An 18,725-nucleotide genomic window follows, 5' to 3' on the forward strand; every position below is an offset into this window, starting at 1 on the left:
AATTCAGATTTAACATCCAAGATGAAGAATGTTTTTTTTTTAAACAATCTGTTCTTCCAAAATTACATCTGTATTCACCTCTTCTGTTCTTTTTCTTTTATTTATTTATCATTCTCTCCTTCATGTTGTTTTCTAATTTGTTTTAATGCTTTTTTTCTTTCTGGACACTTTTCCTGTATTCCTTGATTTCTTTCTTTTACCATTCAATTCCTTCCCATGTTTCCTGATGTATTTCTTCTGTTCTACTTTCTTTGCTTCCTTCCATCAGGCATTATTCTTTTCCTTCTTTCTTTCTTCTGTTTGACTCCTTCTTTCCTTCCTTCCTGTCCTTGATTACTTTATTCTCTTCCTCCATCTCCCGTATTTATTTGCTTTATTCACTCCTTCTGTCCCATCTTTCCTAATTGGATTCCTTGTCTCCCTCCATATCTTCCTTATCTCCTTAGGGAGCTGGCAAAGTAAAGTTTGACATTTGCGCTCTCACACACAACTTTGCCAGGAAATGTCAAGATAAGTTCAGGGTAGCAGTGCCTGTGTGAAAAGCGGCTTACTTTCTTTTACTTTTGATAAGAGTGTTCTACTATGTTAATACTTGCTTTTACTTTTACTTAAAGCGTACGTTTTACATGTAATAGAGTATGTCTCTGTTGTGTTGTGTAACTAATAAAAAGTACCACTTGTCATTTATTGATAAACTAACCCGGCAGCGTGGCCCTGAGTGGAATGACAACCATGTGAGGCACAAAACGTGACGCACACAGCCCCTGCATGAGGTGCCGGCAGTGTGTAAAGAGGCTAAAGACGCTGGCGGAGAGCACCTGTCAAACTTCATATCAGGTCACTTGTTTTCCAGCTTCAGACTGCCTTCATCTAACCTGACATGACAAGCAGGCAGGAGACGCCTCCCATAAATGTGTTACCGATCTGGTCTCAGGGTCCATACTGTACATAACTGATTGCATGTGTGGTGGTGATCTCCCAAAAGTGACAAAGTGTGTTGTAGGTTCTCCTCTGACGCAAGAAAAACATTTTGTTGTAGTGTCTGGTGTCACAGGGACGCATAGCAACACAAACGCTGCCTATAAATATACATCCACATCCAGGCTATTTTAAACCGAACAGGGTCAAACAGGAGAGTTCCACTTCCTTTCACCACAGAGAATTTATATGTTTAATAATTATTTGGAGGACCCAGCAGAGAAGTGAGCGGATGGTTATTTAGTAGATGTGCAAAATGGTAAAATCAATTATGTTAATTAATTAGGAGTCTTATAAGGCCAGACATGGCAGCCAAAAACATCAAATTTTGAGATTTTGAGCCATTTTGCGTCTATAACATGTATTCTTTCAGATGAGTGGAAAGCACACACTCAAAATGCACATTTAGGCGTTTATTCTACTGAACCTCGCTATTTGCGTCTGTAGATTTCTCCGAAATTATAGGATATAAGTAGCTTAAAAAGATTAAGGGTCTGGCAATGAGTAATGAAAATGGCCCAACTCGAGGGGTGGCACCAAGCATGCATTTGAAAATCTCACTGCACCCAATTGGATAACACTACGACCAATCACAACAATACACGGGGTTGACGTATCCAGAGCGTACCTATATGCTTAACTACCAGTGGAGCTAACTGGTAGATTAAACTCTTGCCGTATCCGGTTGGCAAAACAGCAAAAATGTCCTTCTTGCAAAGGAACGATTCGAGCGCCGTCTTCTGTTCCTCTTTTAGATAAAAAGCCAAGTCTAACTCGTTTATTGTAGCGGCCAAAGCCGTTTCAAACAACTGGTGTTCTTCTTGCCATCTTGCAATGTTTACTAATGACTTGGACGTCGCAGCGCTGTTGTCATCTGTTTAGCTCGCCTCTGGCCCGCCTATACACCAATGTGATTGGTGCAGCTCGGCTACAAGGGCATAGTTAATGAGCATCATTACTGAATGCCAGAGTGACTCGCTGAGCAAATTCAAATTGTGCTCTCGCGAGAGCTCTGGATGTAAAGGGTAGGATATAAGTATATTTACGTGCTACAAGGTATAGTATACTAAAGGTTTGATTTGATTAGATATTGTGTCAGTAAATAGGGGTTTGTCCGTCTGAGGGCCCTGACAAGTTTGTTTTTCAACTTTGAAATGTTCCGCTCAATATATTTTTGTCACAATTCTTTAAAAAAGAAATTAACTTAAGGTATCCTTAAAATCCTCATTTTCATTTATCTTTGTGTATATGTATTTTTTTTTAAGTGACGTATTTAACAGATCTTGGTACATATACAATATCTTCATCACATTTTTAAAAAGAACATCAATATCAATTTCATCTCTTCGAGCGGTACTGATCTTCTCATCTCACTCCTGCCAAAAAACTGAACACGCGCGTTTTCACAAAATGCTGAACTATTCAACTAACCCTTGAATGTTAGTTTCTGCCCCAATAATCCAGTATCCATCATCAGGTTCTTATAAACATTCATACTCATTTTTTCCCAACTGTGAAACTATTGCATGTTTGTGTATCAATGAGTTTATTAAACCACATGACGTCCTGGTAACAGGTAATACATGCAAATGATTACATTGAAACGAAACATATGCTACATTTAATATTCTTTACAGTATAGAAGTACACTGGACAATAAGTGATCATCACCCAACAATTCATTTTGATGTTCCCAATTTGCCAAAACAGGCAAAACTACTCACAATTCTGGCTGTACCACTTACATTATGTGTTAATAGATAGTTTAATACTGAATATGATGATTATGGTAATCAAAGTGCTTTAAGAGAGTATGTATTTAGGGTTAAATATTCCCCCTAATATCATGTGTCATCTAATCTGATATGCTGACAAGAATATATTGGCAGATTTGAAAGAAAACCCTCATATCAAGTACCATACTTCCATAACAGGCCGTTCCTAATCAGTCTCTGCGATATGAACGCTGGGACTTCATAAACAAATATGTCCAAGTTGAAGTGACGTAAATGAGGCGTGAATCATCACCCTGGGTTTTCCAGTTTCCCTCTCCTCTCCTGGGCCTTTCAAACCACAATCCCTGCCATTACAATCAACGCCGCCACATCCAACAGCAGATTAATGGGAGACTTCCTCCTCGTTGCTTCGCACAGTGGTAATTCATTTTAATTATGATACATTCCTTCTGGCTGCGTTCCCAGCTCGCCAGATGCCCGACGTCTGTTTGACAAATAAATCCCTTACCATGTGTTCAAAGCTTTTTAAGTTCTGGGCCTTGAGAGGCTGCACTCAAAGCCTTTTACAGGTCGGAAATCCAACACATGCTGGACAACATCTGTCCGCAGCTGGTTCTCCAAAATCTCAAAATCAGGCCTTTTTTTTTTTTTTTTCAGAGTCAGAAAACCAGGATGTGTGTCTAAATGCTATAGTTCAAGTGAAAATACTCCTCTGGTTGGCGACCAGGGCCGTCTGGCTTTCCCGTCGCCTCTCCTTCTTCCGCTCCAGTCTCATCTTCCAGCAGACGACGCTGGACGCCAAGAGCACCAGTCCGGCCGAGAGGAGCACCAGGCCGAAGTAAGAGATGGTGGAGCCGTGCGAGTTGAAGCTGTAAGCCACGGCGGTGACCACGATGCCGGCGATGAGGACCACCACGCCAAACGGGACGGTGCAGCGGTAGCAGGACAGCTCGGCCCCGCCGGTGGCTGCCGTCAGCTGGACTTCATTGACCAGGGGGATGTTCACCGTGGCGGCTGCGGGGCGCTCGGGGCCGTTGGCCTTCTCTGCGGTCGCTGGCGTTCTCATGCCGTCCTCGTTAGCTTCTTCTGGCATCGCAGGATCAGGGAGCCTTCTGTTAACCAACCACAGATGGTTCCTCGCTGTTGCCTTTTTACCTCTTTCCCTCGCTAGGGTCTCCCAGCCTGTGTGGAGAAAAAGAAAACCATTCATTCAGATGCAAAGAGTCAAACTTGTTGCACAACACCGGGGCACACTGGACTTTCCAAAAGAGAGCTTGCAGATGCTTTTTGTTAGAAATCAAAACACCGCATTTCACAATGCAACAGCACTTTCTGACCGCCACACGCTGATTCAAAGCAGCCTTGCACAATCCCTCCCAGCCGCCTCCTGACCCAGTCGGAGGAGTTGTTTGAATGACGCAGGACCACTCAGCCCCTGCACGAGCTGAGACATTCCCTGGAGAGCAAGTGAAATGCAAGGAGCTTCGAAAATCACCAGCAATTTCACAAGCGCTCATTCTTCCTCCCCTCGCGTCTGCTGCGTGGAGAGCTGTGATTAAGACACGGAGTGACAATAAATGGGAAGTACAGTGTCAGTTAGACTTTCCATCATTGTTAGGGTTTTTAAAACTCCCGTTATTTAATCTTTTTTTTTATTTATTTTATTGTTAAAATAGGTAGGTAGGTAGGTAGGTAGTTCAGAAGTCTGACATGCTCCAGACCAGTGGATGGTTCCCAAACTGGGGGGCAGGCCCCGTCGGTGGGTCATGGTCATAGCTACCACTGAGGTTACGTCGGCTGTATTTTGGGGGAAATGCGGGGGTTAAACCTGGGTGGAAAATATTACACAAGGTGTGTTTTTAATTGGCTGATTCCATTTTGATTCTGATTTTATTCCTTATAGAGCAAAGATGATAATAAGAAGAAGAAGAAGAAGAAGAAGAAGAAGAAGAAGAAGAAGAAGAAAAAGAAGAAGAATAAATAATAATAATAATAATAATAATAATAATAATAATAGATAGCCAATTTATTGTTTAGCTATTTTTCCCGCAAAAATGCCAAACATTCGCGCTCTGCAGCTCATCAAATGGGAGTGTTTGATGCTTTTCTTTGTCATGTACTGAATCTCTTTGGGTTTTAAACAAGCAATTTGAATACATCTTTGGGAAATTATAACGTGCCGTTTTCATTATTTTCTGACATTTTATTGACCAAACGATTAATCGATAACGAAAATAAGTGGCTGCAAGATGTTTAGCAAGGTACAAAATTAGAAGAAGAAACTGTTCCATAAAACAACGTTTAGCCTATTAATTGGGACTTTTTCCTCACATGGTTGCTGTTTTCTTGAGAAGTTCTGGAGAGTTTTGCATCTTTATGATTTTAAATACTATTAAAGCAAAACAATTTAAGAAGAAACAGGCTCAAAGTGTATAGACAGCTATTCCCTCTACTTAGAAATTAAGTGAAATGTGTTCCTGTGAACATTTAGAGAAACAGAAGCATTAAAAAGGGGGGGAAGGGTCCAAGATGTGAAGCCAAAACAGTTTGATTAAAAAAAAAGGCCTATGTTAAACTGTTTCTTCAACTCTAACAGTCCACATTACAGCCAATAATAAGTCTGTTTGACAGGTGTGTTACATGCATGTCCAATGTTTGTTTAAGCTGCTGTAATTAACGACCCGGATAAAGTTATTCTTTTTGATAAATCCTTTACATTTCCAGCATTATTAATCTGCACCACCGTCATATAAACTGACTATACGGAGCTTGAATAACTGAATGAATTACCTTTAAACCCAAACTACTGCTTGTTAATTGTAGTGAGGTAAATAGACTTGACATGCTCGACAAGGCTCAGTATAGAAAGAAGAAAGGTTAGTTACCTCACAGCCGCTTTCCATGTCGCACAGTCTCCAAAGTCTCTGAGGAAACCCCCCTCATAAAATATTCAGTCACATTCACCTAATTAAAAGTAAATGTTGATTTTCTTCTGTGTTGAACTCTAGAATAAGCAAGCTTGTCTTTCCGGGCTGGAACCTGACTCCCATTCATGAGAAGCGAAACGTCCCCCTGTGAAGTCCTCGGGTTCAGCGCTGCTCCTCGGACTGCCATCCCCATTAAGAACAACTATTTCAAGTATCGATGACTGGAGCGTGAAGTTGAAAACAATAGGGGGAAATACACTTTCCGGTTATGCATTTCAAAATAAATCTCCCTTTTTTTTCTTGTTGCTGCGAGCATTTGTTGCAGTTACTTTCAATTCCTTGGATACAATTATTTTGAAATCAAAATCAATTTATTTCCGTTACTGTTCAGATTGTCACTGGAAGTCCAGATTTTATAGGACATTATAGATATGAGGGACAGTAGAAACTCATTCTTTGCACAGTATAGAAATAAACTCACAGTATAATTATATAATATTACTTTATATGCCACTGTCTTTTTTTATTTACATTGTTCTCATCACAAGTTTCTAATTTAGAAACACCTTCACCAATATGATAACAAATATACAGCATAAAAGTCAACACACGTGCATTATTCACTGCATGTGCTCTATAACTATCTATGTTGTTCTTATAGTTTATTATATCATATTTTATATGCCTGAATGTTTTTTTTTCTTTTTCTTTAATGGAGCCTTCCAGCAAAAGTATTTGGCACGTTTGGACTTGTACAACCGTCAATTGACATCTTGAAGCTTGAATAAAGGAAAAGACAAAACTACATAATGACACAAAAACTTTTTTTTTTCCTCACACTTATTTTTTTACCTTACATTTGACTATGAGCAACTGCAACTTAACATTTTCCCTGAGGGGATCAATAAAGTATTCTGATTATGATTAAAGGGTCAGTCCTGCGATACAGTATTGCACCTTCATAGAGTTGGTGAACCCACACGCAGATACTATTTACATTGAAAGCAATGGAGGTGCTGTATGAAAGCACCTTTAGTCTCTATATTGAGCCAAGCTTCAAAAACACTGGATCCTTTACATGTCAACAGGCCACACGTGAAGTAAAAATGCTTGGCTTATACTTTTCAACCGGCAGAGGTCAGTGCAGCGAGAATCAGTGTGGAATGGAATGTAACCAGATTTTTTTTAAGAGACAAATGTTGAACAAATGTGAAAGAAAATAACTTACTGTCAAACCCAGTTCATGATATCTGTATTTCCAGGCTGACCACATTCTCCCAGTACGTGAGACGTGTGTGTGTGTGACACTCTCTCAGGGATCAGGGATTACATAAATGACCCACAACGCTCATTGATTTACGGTCTAGGCACACTCTGATTTACGGTCTAAGACACACACACACACACACACACACGCAAGCGGGCACACACACACACACACACACACACACACACACACACACACACACACGCACACGCACACGCACACGCACACGCACACGCACACGCACACACATGCACACGCACACGCACGCACGCACACACACACACACACACACCTGTTTTACACACTGTAACTAAATTGCATACACTGTGGTTGTTCCCTCCCTTCTGTTGCAGGATTTTCTCTCTGTTGCATAACACTGATTATCTCACACAAACAAGTGTGAACAGGAATTAATGTTTGTCATCTCCTTCCCCAATCCTAATGAAACAAGTTTCTAATATTCAGGATAATCACTCCGCTCAGCTGACCAGCACACAGTCATTACAGCCAGTCATCTGCTAGACAAATTCCAATTTCAAATCCAACATATTAATCACGCACTAAGGATTTTAGGTCTTTTTTTTTTATTTCTCTAATCTTACTGTAGTAACAGTAAGGACTGATGGATTTGACTGCAGGAGTGGGTGTAGTTTGTGTCCATATGACATGCTTCTACACTTCCACCATGCAAACAAAACTGTATGGTCGCAGTATGTTCTACTTACTTTAGCAAAGACTCACTGCTTCAGACTGCTTTCTGTAGTGTATATTTGACTCAATTGTTACAGGGCAAATAGTTGTTCAAACGTTGGCTATATATTACAAAGAAGCATGAAGTGTATAATTTAGTAAGATAAGATAAGATAAGATAAAATACACCTTTATTGATCCCCAGCAGGGAAATTCGGTTGTTGTGGCAGCCTAAGGACAAAAACAAATAAATACAGATAACCATAGCAAGAAACAGAGATAGATAATAAGAGGTACATAAACTAAAACAGAATAGAACAAAAATAGAAACTATACAAGAGCATTTGGAGACAAATGACATAGTAAAGTGAAAGTGGTGTGATTAATAACAGCAGAGTCAACAAGTCTATGCAAACAGTCTATCTAAAATATTAACACAATATAATATGGTAGACTACATGTATGACAATGATATACCGTAGTATGTGATATGAGACATAAGATAAAGTGTAGTAGTGTGGTAATATAGTAGTATAGTATAACATAATACATAGTAGAGTACAACAATATAACATACATAGTATAGTATAAGTTTAGTACAGCAATATAACATAGTATGTACTGGTGACTCAAAAAATTTGGGAGGAAGAAGGGAAACCAACCCCTGGTGTCATGTTTATTTTATACAGGTTGGCTACTTGTCTCTTATCTTGTGTTCAACAAATGTATGTAGTATAACATAGTGTAAGATATAGCATTATAGGCCTATGTAGTCTAGCACAACAATATACCATATAATTGAGTAGAATATCAAATATAATAGGTATCACATGAGGCTAGTTTCTTGACTTTATTCACAAGAAAGTACTACTAAGTATGTGCTTCCCATCTTTGACTGATAGGCCTATTGATAAAATATAAAGAAATACAGCACTGTGCTCGCATCAATCGTGAACTCTTTTATTTTGAAAGTTGTGACTGGAAGTCTGATGTTTGACGCTCTGTGCCTTGTGACGGGTCAAGTGTTGTGAGAGGAGCCGTCATGTCGCTGCAGTTTACGGATGAGGAGTTCAGGAACGCTTGGAGGGAGCTGGATGAGCCGCAGCTGGAGGAAGGATGGAAGCTCTTCACCGAGACGATGGGAGTCAAAATCTACCGGCTTCAGGACAAGGTACAAAAAAGAGAAAACTGCTGTTTTTACTGCAAGAAGGCGGCTAGTGACTGACTAACGGCAGAGCCTGTATCATGCATGCTATCATTGGTATCATGCCAGTCCTTCTGTACAAAAATGATGTGAGATTGTTATCTTTATTGGGATTCTTTTTTTTTTTTGACCACATTTATAAAAACACCAGCATGGATTTCCTAGCGGTCAACATGGGAAATATCCGGAAATTGAGCGTGAGCTGTTGGACTCAAAAACCGGCTGGACCGGTCATACCAAACTCCGTTTACAAATTGGGCAATTTAATGTTGCCTCTCCATTAGGCACATATGCTTACCTCGTCGAACCTGATTCTATACATTTATGAAATCAGAAAGATCCACTCTTCAACCCGGCACACACCTGACACATCAAGGCAATAGCTTTTAAATCAAAATAAAACAAACAAAAAAATGTACTGTAATCTAAAACTCCATAGCCTATACATGAATTATCTCCATTCCCTCACTGCTCTTAAATTCTATATCTTGGGTGATACGAGAAAGCTTAGCAAGTAAATTCTGTTTTGCAATGCTATATATATATATATATATATATATATATATATATATATATATATATATATATATATATATATATATATATATATATATATATATATATATATGTATATATATATATGTGTGTATATATATATGAAATACAAAGTGATTCATGATAAACAAACATGATTAAAACATGAAGTTTCATTTGTAGTTCATTGGAAGTTTAAGTTTCTTCATTTTAATTATTTAGATTTAAGGTAGTGCTGTCCACTGCCAAGGGAAAACAAAACAACTTTGAAATCCTGTTTTTGTGAATGAAGTTTGGTATGGCTTTAATTCCACTTCAAGTAGACACACAAAATCAGTGACGAAAGTGCAGTTTGTCAGGTTCATTGCATTGTAAGTGTGAGAGAAGCGTCCTCAGACATGTTTCTGCACTTTTGAATCAAATCCAATACACAGACTGAGAGAGGTTGTTACGCAGACTAATCGGAGTTGTGTGGTTTGGGGATTAGTTTGTGGGTGTGGCATGTGGTCTGCTTTTGGTGGAGAGAACTTTCATGTGCTGTTTTCAGGAAACTGGACTTTATGAGTACAAAGTCTTTGGTGTGCTCAGCACCTGCACTGCAGAGCTGTGTGCAGATGTCTACATGGACTTGGCATATCGGAAACATTGGGATACATATGTCAAAGGTAAAAAACAACCCAAAAAAACCCCAGTAAGGCAAGGTTCACACAGTAATTGTTCTTTCCATCCAATGTAACTTTCCCTTCATATTCACAATAATGTCATTAGTTCTGTTCTCTAGTTAGTTGCGGACAAGATCTTGTCTTAAAATAGTGCTCTGCATTTAGTCATGTTTTTATACACTGAAATAACATTTTTAATTTGTTGTCTTTGTCTTTATGCACCTCTACAGTAACTTACAGGTAACATGTTGTCTGTGTTGTAGCTGCCTAGTCTGCCTGTCTGTAAAAATCCAGTTTGAATCACATATAATAGTTAGAATTGTCTAGAGCTGCACATTATATTGTTTTATATTGCGAAAGGCTGCGACCAGTTGTGTTAGTTTAAAGAACATATCAGTAGAAAACTGCTTTTTAAAATGTTAGGCTACTGTCCTTTTTTTTTTAGCGGTGCCTTTAATGTTCAATTTGTTCAATAAAAGAATGTTAGTACACTTTAATATCTTTTTATTTTTAATATCTTTTATCTGTTTATTTATCGAGTAATATCGTTATTGTGATACTACATACTACATACTACATACTTTCCTCATATGGTGCAGCCCTAGAACTGTCTGACGTAACAGGATTTTATTAGTAGTTAAAGTAGCTTTTTCTTCCAAAGTGGTGTTTTTTGGGTTAGTCTGGTTGTCTGTGGTGGTAGCAGAGTCTTCTTGTATTTGCTATGGTGTCTTCCTCTCTAAGAATATATAGACCAGCAGCCAATACATATTATGAACTGTTTAGGGTGTAAAGTAAAAGGGGAAACTATACAGCCAACATATCTGACCTTAAACTTGATAAATGTCTAAATGTATGTGAATCTTGTCACTGTAAAGTACGCTGTACAGAAATAACACAACATATCTCAAAGTATGAAACATTTTGCTAAGAACATTTGACTAGCTAAATGAGTAAATGACGACAGGTTAATAGACGTCAGGTAAGTTTCTGAAATAATGTGTGAGCAGAATAGAACCGAACAAAATGTTTTATTAGCAACATGTTAGCCTTGATTTGAACAGTAAATATAACGACTAGCAGTAAACAGTAAACTGGTCGCAGAAAAAATAACTACAACAATCATAGGCAAGGCAAGGAAGTAAAGTAAACAATGGCTGGTTTCTCAAAGATAGACTTTGGCTCAGATTTAACTTAAAGTGAGACTTCAGATAGATAATTAATCTGCTTCACAAGTCTAGTTTTTGACTATATCTTAAGTAGGATTTAGTTTTTTTAAACTAAAAACATGGCTGACTGAAAAGCTACTTCAAACCACCTCACTCCAGCAGAAAATGTTTGCCTTCTGAAAGTTACAAGGACATTTTACTGGGGAAATTCAAGGAAGAGTTTAACAAAACAAAGTATGTATTACTCGCTGGCAGTGTTGTAATGTAACAAAGTACAAATACTTTGTTACTGTACTTAAAGTGCTCATATTATGCTTTGGGGCTTTTTCCCTTTCCTTTATTGTGTTATATATGTTTTTTTTGTGCATGTTATAGGTTTACAAAGGGAAAAAGCCCAAAATCCATCCCAAAGGGACTTACCATCTCCAACAGAAAACACTGTTCATAAACTGCTCCAAACAGCTCTATTGTAGTCCAGCCTTTACTTCCGTGACGAACTTGCGTCACTTTGTAACACACATTATAATGCTCACCTAGCTGCTAGTGTGGCACGCCCTCATACTCTGCTTCTGACTGGCTAGTAGTCCTAACCTACTGTAGCTACTGCACATGTGTGACTCCCAATAAAGATGGAATAGAAGTGAGATGTCTCACTGCTATAGCTAAAACAGAGAGCTCAACACACAGGGTGAAAAGAGGAGCTGCAGCAATGTGCAGTACAACAAATAGCCTATATGGTGTTTTTTGAAAATTAAACTATGTGAACCTATTCTGATATAACCTCTAAATACAATTATGAACCTGAAAATGAGCATAATATGAGCACTTTAAGTAGAATTCTCACGTATCTGTACTAAACTATGTTATACATATTTCCGGAAACTTTTACTCCACTACATTTCCTAAATAAAATGTATACTTTTACAACACTACATTTCCCCTAAGCATCTTAGTTACTCGTTACTACAAAATAAAATAAAAGTTCATAATCTAAGTTTGTTTTACTTTTACTTCTCATAATTAAGTACATTTAATATCAGAAAATTACTTTTGATATTTAAGTACACTAAACATCAGATACTTTAAGACTTTTACTCAAGTAATATTCTAAAAGTAGACTTTAACTTCTACCAAAGTGATTTTCTGGGAAGATACTTGTACTTTTTCTCAAGTATTGCTTTCAAGTACTTTATACAAGACTGCTCGCTGTACAACATTGTTAACAAACCACAAATTATGAGCCATATTTTTCACTTTTTTTTTTTTGGTCATTTGGTACCACTGGTCAGCAGGTATTACCAACTGTTACCATGGAAACATGGCTTTGTTCTGGAGAGGGTAGATAACTTTATGCTTTATTTTTGGGAAAGTGTCTAAGTTGCTTTAGACTAATCTAAGAGCAAAATGAAGACTTGTCTCACACTACAGGCCAGTCTGAAATAGTTTTGTGAAACTGACCCCAGATCTGGACCAACCCTTACTTTTTAAAGGTGCCCTGTCACACATATTTCATTACTTTGTGGTAATATCTGAAAGTTCTACCATGGACTCTGTAACATTTTTTGTGGAAAAAATGCCTTGGTTACCTTGTTTGAGCCATTCTAGCGTGGTATAGAAAGCCTGCAGAAAAACTCAGCTTGATTTGTGCCAGTTCTCATTAATATTCAACGAGCTTAACTGCTTGACTCTGATTGGCTAACAGCTAGCCAATGAGAGCCTGGCTATCAGCATCCTTTACCCAGCGCAACTGGGCGAGCTCGATAAATAGTAATGAGCTCAGGCAACACCACGTCAGACTGACCAGTTTTTGTAATTGGCCTAATTTCTCTGCTTATTTCTTTTCAGTGGCTAGAGCTGACAAAAGAGGTAGCCAGTGTTGCCACAGTTACTTTGAAAAAGTAACTTAGTTACTTTACAGATTACTTGATTTTAAAAGTAGTTTAGTTACTTTACAGATTACTTGATTTTAAAAGTAACAAAGTTAGATTACAAGTTACTTTATTAGTTACATGCAGCAGCTGCCGACAACACCCCTACAGCCTCAACATAAAAATTACAACCGGTTTAGTGTGCGGCAGCTCAGCATTGCCAGTAGTAGGATCTGGTTTATTATGGCACGAAAGAGAGCGAGTCAACCGTGTTTAAGGGCAGCATTTCTGCTACAACATAGGCCTACTGCCCGACCAACTTCTTCAACTCTCCCCCACTTACTGGTTTTGCACCGTAGTCCAGCTTTTGTTGTTTGGGTGGTGGGGGGCTTCCTGCTCTCTGCTTTGCTCCACCTGCTGGGACTTGCTCTGTAAGTTTGACTGCAGTGCTGCAACTCCAAATGGTTCTTCAAATTTGACGTAGTCGCCACCAGCACATAGTGTACAACGAACCTTAATATTTTTTTGTGTCAGCTAATAGTCTTTAGCTGACACAAACTCTAAATAGTGAGTGGATTTCCAGCTAGAAAACGCGCATCTCTCTCCTCCCTCCATTGTTGTTTATGTTTGTGTCGCTGCGTGGTACACGTGAACTGTCCACATGCTGAAAACGTGACTTGTTGCATACGTGACTTCACTCCCCGAGACGCAAGAAGAAAGCAAAAATATATATTCTTACTAAGGAAAATGACAAATGGTAACACACAGTGACTTGGATAAGTAACTTTAATCTGATTACTGGTTTGGAAATAGTAACGCGTTAGATTACTCGTTACTGAAAAAAGTGCTCAGATTAGATTTGTGCTCAGATTAGATTAGTGGCATCACTGGAGGTAGCAGTTCATTTTCACATTCACGACATAACATAACACATGTGGACCTAACATATTTTAAAAAATGCAAGTAAAAACGGTTTTGTGTGGCAGGGCACCTTTTAAAGCTACATAATAATTTGATGATTGTCTTTAAAATGTTGAGTTAGTATTATAAAGAGTAAGAAAGAATGTCTTTGGTTGCAGGCAGCTCGTGATGACTGACATTTTCCCCCCCCACTTACTAGGCTACTGGATGTCATTTTATGCAGAGGAATGACAAACTGTACTGTACTTTAAAAACTTTTGCATAGGGCGGGGGGGAACATTACCAGAGAAAATCTCATTTAGCATTTCTTTTCCTTTCCTAACCATAAGAGATGAAAAAACAACAAATAACAGAGTATCCTCAGAGATTATAGAGCATTACTTTTTAAAATGCCTTTCAAGTGTATTAAGTATCCCTCCACCTACAGCTGATGTTTAGCTGCTTTTTTACTTCATGCCATTGTTATTTCTTTTTATTCAGAGCTCTATGAGAAGGACTTCAATGGACAGACTTCAATCTACTGGGAAGTAAAATACCCGTTTCCTCTGTCAAACAGAGACGTATCCTTCTGGTCCACACAGATACAGTCAGTAACGCAGACAAACAAATGTGAACACTAAAGCTTTTTCTCTTTGAGCATCAAGTACGGTTTATAGAGTTGAAGTTAGGCTATAATTGAGAGCAAATTGAGAGAGTGTCTTCCCTAACAGCTTGAACCTCAGTATGTGTACGTGAGGGAGCGGAGAGACCTTGAAGTGGATGGCAGGAAGATCTGGGTTATCCTGGCAAGAAGTGCGCCACAGACACCGTGTGCAGAAAAGAGCGGCGTGCTGCGGGTCAAAGACTACAAACAGAGCGTCGCCTTGGAGAGCGATGGAGGCTGTGGAACTAAAGGTAACACATGACGGGTCGCTTGGTAGCTCACCTGGTAGAGCGTGCGTCTATATAAAAAGGCTTATTCCTCGCCGCAGTGGCCAGAGGTTCGGTTCTGAAAAAAAAAAAAAAAAAAAAGCTGACTTTGCTTGACAGTCTAAGTGGAAAATCCATGAGATGTTTAAGCCATTTATCCAGCAAAGTTCCAGTGAACGTCTGGCATTTTTTAGTTTTTTATTATTGTAAATTTTATATGTTTGGATAATTTGTTAATTTAAACAATAATATACATACAATAACATAATGTTACTATATTGTCCTGATACAACTATCACCCGACCCTCGGTTTGGATTTTGGACTGTTAACATGAGCTCAGGAAACTTGTAAAAAAGCATTTTCTTTTACATTTCTTATATCACACTATTAACTGAAAAACAAATATTGATTGATTAATGAAAAAATGATTTGCTGCAGCCCTTATATCACAAATGAATGTGTTTTGTTTCAGTTTTCATGAATTACTTTGACAACCCTGGTGGCATGATTCCTACCTGGCTGGTGAACTGGGCAGCGAGCGTGAGTGCATGCATGTTTCTTTCATTTTACTGCAATATTAGTCTGTATCAACGACGATTCATTTCCGGGATTGGTCCGGTGCCGCCGGAAATTCCGCCAGATGTCCCTCATTTTCGGCCAGATGTCCGTTACCTTCTGCTTTCTTTGTGTTGGCATTCTAAACTCCGGTGGATTTATGACTGTGGTTAACTGCTCCTCAGATCTCTGCAGGGTAAATCCAGACAGCTAGCTAGACTATCTGTCCAATCTGAGTTTTCTGTTGCACAACTAAAACAACTTTTGAACGTACACATGTTCCACCAAAACAAGTTCCTTCCCGAGGCTATTTTGCAGCGGCACCGTGGCTCCACTCGGCGCTTGGCACCGCCCAAGACAATTGTGATTGCTTTAAAGAAATGCCAATAAACCAGAGCACGTTTTTCTCCCATCTGCTGCATTTGAATGCTGTGTCGACTAGCCAGACCCTCCTCCGCAGCGCCGTGGAGAAAGGTCTGGCAATGCGAGACTACTACAATATATATAAACGCTGCAAGCTTAAAACATTTACAGCTTTAAAACTTAATGACCCATAAAGTAGCTTAAGGGGCACTGACCTCGCTGAACAGTTACAGAATGCCCTTATTAAGATCCATAAAGTGTAACTTAACATGACTGGCTTTCACTTAAACATCTAAAGTGCAGACTTTAGTCCGTAAATTGTTTTATTCTCATGTTTTGGAATTAACAAGCAAGTGTCCCATGAAACTTTTGCATGATTTAGTGTGTTTAGTTTATGTAAACCAGCTTTGTTTGTAGATATTTCTCAACAAAGATGGGGATTTCTATGGGGATTATTCTGCTTTACGCAAGGGAAAGGAGTGTAAAATATTGAGGAGGTGGCTGTGTATTGATACGCAATTCCACAACAGTAGGAAAACAGCTGCATTTCTTCTTCCTTGCTCTCTTTCTGTCATCGAACAACACATCACAGCCAACCTCTTGCACAACAGCCAAACTCACAATTCAGTCGTTTTCATTTACATTTGTTTCTAATTCTCTTGTCAGACAACTGAACTCGGCGAAAATAGGAATTTGAAATGTCGGTTTTCCAATATCAACATAAAACATCAGAATTTTTTTAGAAATATCCACTCTTGTGAGCATTTTTTTTAACACAGATGTGCTTTTAAATGTAGCTGCGTTAGTGTGGTTGTACTCTTAAGTGTGGATTTACGCATTTGTGAAAATCAAAGTTTCTTGCAAAAGAAGCCTTGAAATGGATGTACAATATAGCATATTTAGACTTTATATGAAAATAATAAATATATATATATGAAAACTTTCATTGACATGTGGAAGCCGTGAAGAAACCATTTCCCTGCAGCGCGTCGCAATCTTCAAAATGTGCAAATGTTGGCTGTTGACCTACTCAAACAGATCTTTGATGATGTCTTTAAAGAGGGTGTTAAAAGGGTTCACTCACAGGCCTCGCAGAGCTGCCTGCCTTATGGTTTTCCATCATTATTATTAGCAGATGTGTTGCAGGGTGATGTCAACAAGCTCCTCTCTTTGTTGCCCCACCTGGGTGGGTCTTCTTGGCACATGTGTTCGTGACGCTCACTGATAGACGCTTTTTGTGTGTTTGTCTTTAACAGAGTGGGGTTCCAGGTTTCTTAACAGACATGCAGAAGGCCTGCAGCAATTACAGCAACTTCTGCCAGAAGAAATGAACTGCAACTGGCTCATGCACAAGGGCTCAGTTTTACGTTCCTTGTTTTAGTTTTGGGAGGTACTCTGACGCTGTGGGATCAAATTTGACTTTTCTGAATGCGGTGAATGTGGCACGGTGTGGGCTGCTACTTGTCATTGTAGCAGGCTGTTGACTCAGGCATGACGTGCATGACCGGCTGTTCTCATTACTAGGCTGGTGTGAAATCAATTCTGTTTCATTTTACTGTATTAATCAATACTGTATTGTCTTTTCTGTGCAATCATTGTAAGCTTCAAGTCCCCCCCAGCATTTAGGAGCTTTCATTGGCTATTTAAGCCTTTTAAAAAAATAAATTGTTTATACAAAACACTGTATTACTTTTTGGCCTAAATGGTGAAACAATGATTAGTTCAAACTAAAGCTTCTTTCATAGGATTTCATTGTTTTAAATGTGTTTACTGTACTGTAAATATGACGGATACAACGTAGAGTCATTTGATTTATTGTACTGTATTTTTGGTAACATTGGAATCATTGATTAATTGTAATGAAGTGAAAATGACAAATCTGTACTTTTGGAGGAATGTTTGCTTCTTGTGATTTTCTTGTCATTTCCAAGGGTTCATTACTTATGCAAAGACCATGTTATGATACTATATATATATATATGTTGATTTATTATGGGTACATACGATCAAAGATACAGTATCCGAAGTATAACTGTATTGATTTTAGCCTGTACTGATTTCAGTGCTCCTGTTAATACAGGTGAAAATTGTTTAATCTGGTCATGAAAAGCCTATTACTGTGTAATATCGCTGTGTTATTGAAATTAATAAACTTTCATTTTAAATGTAGCACTGTAAACTGTCTGTTGAACTTTTCTCACACACAATGACGCTTTACAAGTAAAATGATGGCTTTCAAAAGGTCAATGGGTGTGCACTGCAATGTCCCACAGATGGGATGCTACCATGGTAACCTCAGCAAACACTTATTGCTGCTGCTACAGTAAACAATGCAGTTTGACGTTGTGAATAAAGTTGATACACTCAGTTCAGCTAGCTAAAACGAATGTAGTCTAATACAACACATTCTCTTTATAATGTTTGTTATGTTTAGTGTTTGTTCACACTGTTTTAGATAGGTATGATCATTTTGGAGGCTGTAGTTTAAGTGCTGTGGAACTGTATTACAGAGATCGGTTTCTGTTATTTAGTCTACCCTTATGCAAATGGGTTTTAACAAAACAATGGAAAATTAATAGTAAATTGAAACCTTATTTGAATCGCATTTAAAAACAAGCTGCAGAAACAAAATGCCAGCAACACAGTATATCAACAGCCACTTTTGAAATATGCATATAGCATTAATAGACAACAATTAACCTCACGTCAGGCAAGACTCCAACACAAACCTGTCGAACATGCGTAATTCTTAAGTAAGGTGACAGCATTAACCACAGTATCTGGTGGAAAAGACTTGAGCTGCACAACAGGAGGGATGTCCCAAATAAATTTAGTTATTTTCAGGTTCATTAGGGGTCTGTGCTAAGTACAAACAATTCAGGTAACAAACTAAAAATTTTCCCAGACAAACAAGGGGTTATAATTTTAGAGGGAGGGTTAATTA

The 18,725-nt window shown here is 38.5% G+C and overlaps 2 protein-coding genes across 2 annotated transcripts; one reads left to right on the forward strand and one right to left on the reverse strand.

Moving 5' to 3' along the window:
* Window positions 1-2,507: 2,507 nt before the first annotated feature.
* tmem100a (transmembrane protein 100a) lies at window positions 2,508-5,825 on the reverse strand. Its single transcript, XM_028600171.1, has 2 exons — window positions 5,600-5,825; window positions 2,508-3,896 (listed from the first exon to the last, which is right to left on the reverse strand). The coding sequence occupies exon 2, from the start codon at window positions 3,805-3,807 to the stop codon at window positions 3,409-3,411; it is 399 nt and encodes a 132-aa protein (XP_028455972.1). The 5' UTR covers window positions 3,808-3,896; window positions 5,600-5,825; the 3' UTR covers window positions 2,508-3,408.
* A 2,782-nt stretch (window positions 5,826-8,607) lies between these two features.
* pctp (phosphatidylcholine transfer protein) lies at window positions 8,608-17,906 on the forward strand. The gene is made up of 6 exons (XM_028600015.1): window positions 8,608-8,769; window positions 9,884-10,001; window positions 14,434-14,513; window positions 14,676-14,847; window positions 15,336-15,403; window positions 17,038-17,906. Exons 1-6 carry the CDS (start codon window positions 8,641-8,643, stop codon window positions 17,110-17,112), a joined length of 642 nt encoding a protein of 213 aa, XP_028455816.1. The 5' UTR covers window positions 8,608-8,640; the 3' UTR covers window positions 17,113-17,906.
* The last annotated feature ends 819 nt before the right edge of the window (window positions 17,907-18,725 follow it).

The sequence above is a fragment of the Perca flavescens genome, chromosome 15 (genome assembly GCF_004354835.1).
Source record: "Perca flavescens isolate YP-PL-M2 chromosome 15, PFLA_1.0, whole genome shotgun sequence".
NCBI classification, from domain to species: Eukaryota; Metazoa; Chordata; class Actinopteri; order Perciformes; family Percidae; genus Perca; species Perca flavescens.

Bases quoted from the DNA above. Each gene is read 5' to 3' on its own strand.
- tmem100a (XM_028600171.1), bottom strand. From the start codon at position 3,807: ATGCCAGAAGAAGCTAACGAGGACGGCATGAGAACGCCAGCGACCGCA.
- pctp (XM_028600015.1), top strand. From the start codon at position 8,641: ATGTCGCTGCAGTTTACGGATGAGGAGTTCAGGAACGCTTGGAGGGAG. The intron at 10,002-14,433 runs GTAAAAAACAAC...CTTTTTATTCAG, and splicing joins TTGGGATACATATGTCAAAG to AGCTCTATGAGAAGGACTTC. The intron at 14,848-15,335 runs GTAACACATGAC...GTTTTGTTTCAG, and splicing joins TGGAGGCTGTGGAACTAAAG to TTTTCATGAATTACTTTGAC.